This window comes from Chelonia mydas, chromosome 23 (assembly GCF_015237465.2).
Source record: "Chelonia mydas isolate rCheMyd1 chromosome 23, rCheMyd1.pri.v2, whole genome shotgun sequence".
Lineage (NCBI taxonomy): Eukaryota > Metazoa > Chordata > Testudines > Cheloniidae > Chelonia > Chelonia mydas.
In genome coordinates this window covers 9,948,879-9,957,681 of record NC_051263.2, presented here as the reverse complement: position 1 = coordinate 9,957,681, position 8,803 = coordinate 9,948,879, and the positions used below count along the sequence as shown (strand labels likewise).

Sequence of the window (8,803 nt, the reverse complement as noted above, 5' to 3'; positions counted from 1 at the left end):
GGGTTGCCCATGTCGTTTTCAGCAGGAAAGTCTGGCTGAAAAGGGAACCTGGCAGTGACACTGACCGGACCCGAAGTCTGATTCCTGCAGTGACCGGCCTGTGCCACCAGGGGGCGGGAAGAGCAGCTGCTGCTGGAGCCTGGAGGAGCAGTGGAGCCACTGAGCAGGGGCCCTGCCCCACTCCCTGCCCCCCTCACCCCCACCACCCTCACCCCCACCCCTGGAGAGTGGCTCCCCCTCCTCTGCCCTGCCCCCCTCACCCCCACCCCCACTCCCGAAGCGCAGCTCCCCCTCTCCCGCCCTGCCCCACTCCCTACCCCCCAACCCTACCCCGGCTCCCCCTCCCCCGCCCTGCCCCACTCACCCCCACCTCTGGTGCACGGCTCACCTGGAAGGAGGAGGGCGGTGGAGAGAGCAGCGTCAAAGGGGGGGAAGAGGGGCAGGGGGCTGAGCCCCACACAGGAAAAGAGTCACCCTCCCAGCCCACCAGGAGGCAGGGAGGGGTCTTTATCCCCATTCTACAGTTTGGAAACTGAGGCACAGACAGATTCACTTTTCTTAGTGAGCTCCCAGGGGCAGGGACGGTCTCTTCACTCTGTGTTTATGCAGCGCTGGGCACAAAGGGGCCTTGATCATGGCTGGGGCCCTTCATGCTCCCCCAACACAAGGGATCCAGCGCTACTGAAGCCAGTGTTTGCAGAGGTCTCCACTATCTGGGGGTGTCTCGGTTTGTGGGCGCTCAGCCTCAGATCCCCCAAGATTGAGGCCCCCCCACAAGGAAGAACACTTTTGGAAACTGCGATGTGCTCCCATCACACAGTGTCTGTGGCTGCGCCAGGAGCTGGGCCAGATCTCCTGGGTCCCAGCCCAGCACTGTGTCCACCAAGCCACCACTTCCCCTGCAGCCCCTGCCTCATTCAGCTCCGGCCGGGGCACTGCCTGCGGCGGGGCCTGGAGAACAGAGCGGAGGGGATCACGGGATTAAATAGCGACTCACGGCTCCTACCCACAAGGGGCAGCGTTAAAGTCGCCTCCCTGCCCCGAGTCTCCAGGGGCTACTGCTCCCCACTGGCTGGGGAACCCCCCAGTGACTCCATCCCCGCTCCCCAGCCGGGCGTCCCCTCTGCGGGGTCAGGGCTCACAGAGACCCCCTGGGGGCCTGGCTGGGTGTGGGGCTGGGAGCCGAGGTGCTGGGCTGGGCCCCTCACCTGCTACAATGATCTGCACAGGGTCGCTGGGCTCCGAGAAGGCAGCTGGTCCTGTTCTGTAGATATAACAACAGGTGTAGCTGCCCCCGTGTTCCCGTCTGGCGCTGGTGATGGGAAATTCAGCCACATAACTAGCAGGGTCCCTGTATGTCGGAAGGTTCCCATCTCCATCCTTGGAGAGGATGAACCTCATGCCCAGGCGCTGATGCCAAAACCGGATGGTGACGTTTCCCCCTATGGGGATCACCCCACCGGGGCTGATGGAGATGGAGGGTTTGGGGAGGGACCCCTCTGGATTCACAAACAAACAGGCAGTAAGTGGGGGTGACACAAACCGCGTCCATCTGGAGCAATCCTCTGCCCGTCTGTCGCCCCAGCGTTTCACCCCAGCCCCGACTGTCCCTGCGGTGCAGGCCCGGCCCCGGGACTCACAGCCTGGGAGAGACAGCAGGGGGAAAGGAGATTTCCAGTCTCTGATTCCTTTAGTTCCCCAGGGTCAATTCAGCCCGGCCCCTGCTGCAGTCAGGGTAACTCCGGATTGAGCCCGGGGGGCTGAGAACAGAACCCAGCCCTGCCCCCATCGCAGTCAGGCGGTGAATTGGGATCTACCCTGCGAGGTGTGACGGGGTAGGGAGTAGAGAATATTAACCTGGTAATGTTGCGTGGGAGTTTTACTCGTTGACTGTCGGCATTGATACTAGATGATGGTGGGATATCAGCGTGTGACTTCACTGGGGGATGATACTTGATGGCCAGCTCCTCGTAACCTGAGCCCAGGAGCGGGTTGGGTCCAGGTGACACCTTCTGCCTGGGAAACTGGACCAAGGCTGGAGGAGGGATCGGGGTGTGTGGCTGTGGGAGGCGGCTGGAGGGAGTTTCAGTTTGGAGCCGGTGGGGGGGAGGCCCAGAAGGCTCCAAACTGAAAGGCTCCCCACCCCCGAAGAAGGACCCCACTGTGGGGTCCTGTTTTGTGTACCTACAAGCTCTGTTTTAGAAAGTGTTCCTGTCATGTAATAAGCCTTCTGTTTTACTGGCTGGCTGAGAGTCACAGTGAATCGCAGGAAGTGCGGGGTGCAGGGCCCTGACTCCCCCAAACTCCGCGACAGGGGGTTTCTGGTCTAAATATGGGTCATTTCAGGAAGCTGCTCCCAGGACAGGCACCCAAAGAAAACATGTTAACAAAATCCCCGAGTTGTTCCAACAGGTTCCCATCCCTGTGATGAGTAGGGCAAGGTCTCAGTCCCCACCTCTGGAGAACACATGTCTGACAGGATCATCCCTTTGGGGGACTGGTGCCCCTCACCCCCACCCACATCCCTCGTCCTTAATGTGGAAATTCCCCCAGCTTCCCCATTCCCCACAGATACTCACGTCCCAACGCCCCGCTCCGCCCAGCCAGCCAGCAGCCTGGAGAGGAGACAGCTTGTTAGAGACCAGATCCCAGAGCAACTGGACCCTGGTCTCAGATCTGCCAGCGGTGCCCCATGGGCACACTCCCTGGTCTCAGATCCCCACCGTGGCCACACACCCTGGCTGTGGCCGATACTCACCGAGGAGGACGGTGAGAGCAGACACCATGATGGGGCAGAGGGGGGCCCCTCAGCGCTGCCACCAACGCCCCAGTGCCCAGATCCAACCAACCTGAGGCACGAGTGTGAGCGGAATGAGGAACAGCGCCAAGGGCTGCAGCCCCAGGAAGCCTGTGATGCGCTCGGCCCCTTTCTTCCCCATCAGATGGTTTCTCTGCAATCTCCTGCCCAAATCTACCACGGTCAGAGCAAAGCCAGCTCCCTGCCACACCCAGCAAACCACATCCCCTCCTGCAGCTGCCTGGCCCCGCCACGCCATGGTCTCCCAGCCCCACATGGGAGCTGCCCAGTCCGGGGACCAGCTGGGGGCGGGGCAATCTCAGGAGGCATCAAGAGGTGCCCATGTTGCCCTGACCTTTTCCAACAGGCCCATCCAGCCTCCCTGGAGAAGCAGCTCAGAGCAGAGGAAGGCTTCCCCCATACACACACAGTGCCCCCCACGGAGTGGCCCTCTCCCATGAAGCAGGGCAGAGATTCCTTCCTGACCCACTCTGGAGCATGAGGGTGGAGGGGCCTGGCCAAACTCCTTCTCAGATTGTGTCGCTGCAGAATCTATTCTTCGCCCAGTGACGTGGCACAGAGATGGGACGGGTGGCTGGGAGGGCTTGTGTTTTCCGGTCCCCGTCAGTGGGGGAGGAAGGAATAAATATAGATCCTGAGTTGTTAAAGGAACAGCCAATAAATCCGTGAAAGGGGAAGTCTGCCCAGAGCCAGCACTCGCGTCCTGTTTCTGGTACTGCCAGTGAAACTCTGAATCATAGAATATCAGGGTTGGAAGGGACCTCAGGAGGTCATCTCGTCCAACCCCCTGCTCAAAGCAGGACCGATCCCCAACTAAATCATCCCAGCCAGGGCTTTGTCAAGCCTGACCATAAAAACTTCCAAGGAAGGAGATTCCACCACCTTCCTAGGTAACGCATTGCAGTGCTTCACCACCCTCCTAGTGAAAATGTTTTTCCTAATATCCAACCTAAACCTCCCCCACTGCAACTTGAGACCATTACTCTTCGTTCTGTCATCAGCTACCACTGAGAACAGTCTAGATCCATCCTCTTTGGAACCCCCTTTCAGGTAGTTGAAAGCAGCTATCAAATCCCCCCTCATTCTTCTCTTCCGCAGACTGAACAATCCCAGTTCCCTCAGCCTCTCCTCATAAGTCGTGTGTTCCAGTCCCCTAATCATTTTTGTTGCCCTCCGCTGGACTCTTTCCAATTTTTTCACATCCTTCTTGTAGTGTGGGGCCCAAAACTCGACACAGTCCTCCAGATGAGGCCTCACCAATGTCGAATAGAGGGGAACGATCACGTCCCTTGATCTGCTCGCTATGCCCCTACGTATACATCCCAAAATGCCATTGGCCTTCTTGGCAACAAGGGCACACTGCTGATTCATATCCAGCTTCTCGTCCACTGTCACCCCTAGGTCCTTTTCCGCAGAACTGCTGCCTAGCCATTCGGTCCCTAGTCTGTAGCGGTGCATTGGGTTCTTCCGTCCTAAGTGCAGGACCCTGCACTTATCCGTATTGAACCTCATCAGATTTCTTTTGGCCCAATCCTCCAATTTGTCTAGGTCCCTCTGTATCCTATCCCTACCCTCCAGCGTATCTACCACTCCTCCCAGTTTAGTGTCATCTGCAAACTTGCTGAGGGTGCAATCCACACCGTCCTCCAGATCATTTATGAAGATATTGAACAAAACCGGCCCCAGGACCGACCTTTGGGGATTCCACTTGATACCGGCTGCCAACTAGACATGGAGCCATTGATCACTACCCGTTGAGCCCCACAATCTAGCCAGCTTTCTATCCACCTTATAGTCCATTCATCCAGCCCATACTTCTTTAACTTGCTGGCAAGAATACTGTGGGAGACCATGTCAAAAGCTTTGCTAAAGTCAAGGAACAACATGTCCACTGCTTTCCCCTCATCCACAGAGCCTGTTATCTCGTCACAGAAGGCGATTAGATTAGTCAGGCATGACTTGGCCTTGGTGAATCCATGCTGACTGTTCCTGATCACTTTCCTCTCCTCTAAGTGCTTCAGAATTGATTCCTTGAGGACCTGCTCCATGATTTTTCCAGGGACTGGGGTGAGGCTGACTGGTCTGTAGTTCCCAGGATCCTCCTTCTTCCCTTTTTTAAAGATGGGCACTACATTAGCCTTTTTCCAGGCGTCTTGGACTTCCCCGATCGCCATGAGTTTTCAAAGATAATGGCCAATGGCTCTGCAATCACATCCGCCAACTCCTTTAGCACTCTAGGATGGAGCGCATCCGGCTCCATGGACTTGTGCTCGTCCAGCTTTTCTAAATAGCCCCGAATCACTTCTTTCTCCACAGAGGGCTGGTCACCTCCTCCCCATGATGTGCTGCCCAGGGCAGCAGTCTGGGAGCTGACCTTGTTCGTGAAGACAGAGGCAGAAGACAGTTAGCTTTTTCCACATCCTCTGTCACTAGGTTGCCTCCCTCCTTCAGTAAGGGGCCCACACATTCCTTGACTTTCTTCTTGTTGCTAACATACCTGAAGAAACCCTTCTGATTACTCTTAACATCTCTTGCTAGCTGCAACTCCAGCTGCGATTTGGCCTTCCTCATTTCACTCCTGCATGCCTGAGGAATTTTTTTATAAACCTGTTGCAGCTACCCTGTTATATACCACAGTTCGGGGACGGGAATGGGGTCTAGTGATTGTGGGAGAGGGGCTGGGAGCCAGGACTCCTGGGTTCTCTCCCTGGCTCTGGTTGGGGGGTGGGATCTGGTGCTTAGAGTAAAAGGACACAGATTCGAGCCAGCCCCCTAGAGGTGAAAGCCCCATGTCCCTTCCCCAGCGCATCCCCGGGGCAGCGGGTCTGCACAGCTCAGGGCCTAGGGCAGAGCTCACAGGGGGTCGACAGCTGAGCAGAGTTTCCCTCTCCCCCCTTAGGATGCTGCGAAAGGGACACAGGGGATGGGAGAGAGCTGACCACCCCCCAGAAAGGGGAGGGGGCAAGATCACAAGGACAGAGCTCAAGAGAAACTGGCCCCCCCGGCAGATGCCCCAGCTCTGGCTCCCCAGCTCATTTGCCCTTCACCCCCAACGACATTCAGGCATTGGGCCCCTCAGCCCCCCCATTCTGCCCCCTGGCCTGCGTCCCCTCCCCCATTCTGTCCCCCCAGCCTGTAGTTCCCTCACGTTCACCCCATCATGGCACCCACCTTCCTAGTTCTGCCCTGTCCCCTATCCCTTCATCCCCCGTTGTGCCCCTCATGCCCCATGTCCTGTCCCCTGTTCTGCCCCCCATCCCCCTGACCTCCCCGTTGTAGGGAAGGGACACCTGGCTGCCCTCAGTTAACATGGCCGCCCCCTCACCCTCTGCAGCCCTCGCAGGGCAGCCCTGCTGGCCCCTGGCTAAGATGGCCAAAGCCTCAACCTGGGGGCAGGAACAATCCTGTCCCCCCTGTGATGGGTTGGATCACAGGAAACCCCCGTGGGACTGCCAACTGATTTGCTGAGACTTCTTCTGCCCCTGCTTTCCCTGCCAATTTGGGACTCCACAACCCTGCCTGGTTTGAGCCAGACACGCTATCCTGTTACAAATCAAGACCCAGGTCTGAACAACGTCCCACAAAAGCTGCAGGCTTAACTGAAAACAGATTAAGAAGTGTTCCTGTCTCCAACACCCAGATGCCCAGTTCCCAATGGGGTCCAAACCCCAAATAAATCCGTTTTACCCTAGATAAAACTTATACAGGGTAAACTGATAAAATGTTCACCCTCTATAACACAGAGAGATATGCACAGCTGTTTCCTCCCCCCCTCCCTCCTGGGCTCGGTATTAATACATACTCTGGGTTAATAAGTAAAAAGTGATTTTATTAAATACAAAAAGTAGGATTTAACTGGTTCCAAGTAATAACAGACAGAACAAAGTTCTAGGCAGTTCTTAAGTATCTAGCTGGTGGGGTAAGGGTGTACGATCATTGCAGAGCCCTAGAGGGCAGGTGTGTGCAGGGGTCTGGACACAGAGAATGGCCGACACCCTGTTTCCTGGCAACTCATGGCCTGGGCCCTTCCCCCTGCAAGGTGAGAGCTAAAGGGTTGGAGAACAAAGGAATCAGGTGAACTCCTGGCCCGGGAAAGGGACAAAGCCCAGAGGAGGAGGGGCTGGAGGGAGTTTCAGTTTGGGGCTGGCCAGGACATGGAGTGAAGAGCAGACAGGGCTGTCTGGCTCACTGCCCCCCAAAATGGACCCAGCTGAGGGGTTCTGTTCTCTGCACCTACAAGCTGTTTTAGACCATGTTCCTGTCGTGTAATAAACCTCTGTTTTACTGGCTGGCTGAGAGTCACGTCTGACTGCGGAGTTGGGGGGCAGGACCCTCTGGCTTCCCCAGGAGCCCCGCCTTGGCGGACTCGCTGGGGGAAGCTCACGGAGGGGCAGAGGATGCTGAGGTCACTGGGGTCTCCATTCTCCAGGGCATTGGCCGGGGTCCCAAGTTCCCTTGCGGGTCCTCTGTACCAATAAACTCCCTCTCCCATCACCTCGTGAAACCAGTAACACCAAGGGAAACTGAGTCCCACCTACTCTGCATGCAAACCATTGGAAAAACCAAGGAAAAGCCAAGAAACGCCCCCACTTCGTCACAGTGGGGAGCAGGGGTTGCCCCTATTGGTAGGGGGACATCATGGGCCCCAGGGAGGGAGGTTATTGCCCTAGATCTCCTCCTAGATCGTGCCTCTTCCCTGAGATCACCCCACAGCTTCCAGGCAGTGACCTGCAGGGCAGGAGTCATCGGGGGAGCTGGGGGTCTACCAGTGGTGGAGGGGCAGTGGGGTTGTCTCTCCATCCCCCCATCTCAATGAGCCCCTCCCCGAGGTGTCTGGGCCCCACTCACCTGGATTCACTGCCCCCGTCCCCCCCAACCAGCCCCAGCCCCTGGGCACCAGGAGCCTGTTTCCAGAGCTGGTTTGATGGTACCTGGCCCCGTGCTGCCCGGGCGGGTGGGAGCCGGCGCCGCTCCAGGCAGGGTCGGGTTGGTTCCCCCTGTGGGAATAAAACAAGCATCTGTCAGGGGCCAGGGGAGGGACTGAAACAGCGACTCAGTGATCTCCCCCTCTCCCCACCTCGATTCAGCATCGGTCGTCACTGTCATTCCCGGAGGCAGTGGGGAAGGATTTTTGTGGCTGGGGATGGTGCCGGCTTGGCAGCCCCTGGGCCCCAACTCATCTATGCATCCTCAGAGTAGGGACAGCCCTGGGAAAGGCCCCCTGCTCTGAAGCTGTCCCTGGGGGCAGGGATCCCCCTTCCTCAGCCCCAAATCTCCAGCAGCTGCTGCTGCTCTTAAGTTGGGGACCCCCACCCCAGTCCTAGTGACTCCATCCCTGCTTCCCAGACAGGCATCTCCTCTGCTTTGCCCAGGGCTCATGGCAGAGCCTGGCTCTGAGCATCCCATCAATGCGGAGCTCCCCCGAGTGTCCAGCTGGGCGTCGGATTGGGAGTGAAGATGCCCAGCCGGGCCCTTCACCTGCTACCACCAGCTCCACGGGGTCACTGGGCTCTGACCAGACGGGCAGGTCTGCTTTGGTGCTATATCGGCAGCTGGAGTTCCCTGTGTCTCTCCGGCTCACACTGCTGATGGGAAACTCAGCCATGTCCCCAGCCGGCTCCGCGTCCTGCAGCCCGTTCGGGTTTCCATCTTGGTACAGAAGGAACCTCACCTTCTGGTGCCGACCCCGACACCAGATGGTCACGGCTCCCCCATCTGCTGGGACTCAGGGAGATGGAGGGTTTGGGGTAGTAGGTCTCTGCAGTGAGAAGGAGACAGGCCATGAGACAGACCCCGGCACAGTCTCTGCACCTGTCCTCACCGCACGGTCCCAGACACGGGGCCCCTAGGAGAAAACCCAGCCGAAGAAACCTCTCCGAGATCCCAGAGATTCCTGGGAGCTCCAACTGAAGCTGCCCGAGGACCTAAATCCACAGCACCCCTCTGTACCCGTCTATCTACTTAATGGGCCCCCCCAGCCCAGTG

General features: G+C 57.8%; 1 protein-coding gene across 1 annotated transcript; it reads right to left on the bottom strand.

Annotated features, from left to right (window-relative positions):
• Positions 1–369: 369 nt before the first annotated feature.
• On the bottom strand, positions 370–2,850 carry LOC119564336 (leukocyte immunoglobulin-like receptor subfamily A member 3). Its single transcript, XM_043534854.1, is given in 4 exon segments — positions 370–1,204; positions 1,207–1,499; positions 2,580–2,615; positions 2,759–2,850. Coding segments are annotated over 4 exon segments (423 nt in total). The 5' UTR covers positions 2,787–2,850; the 3' UTR covers positions 370–1,138.
• Positions 2,851–8,803: the final 5,953 nt, after the last annotated feature.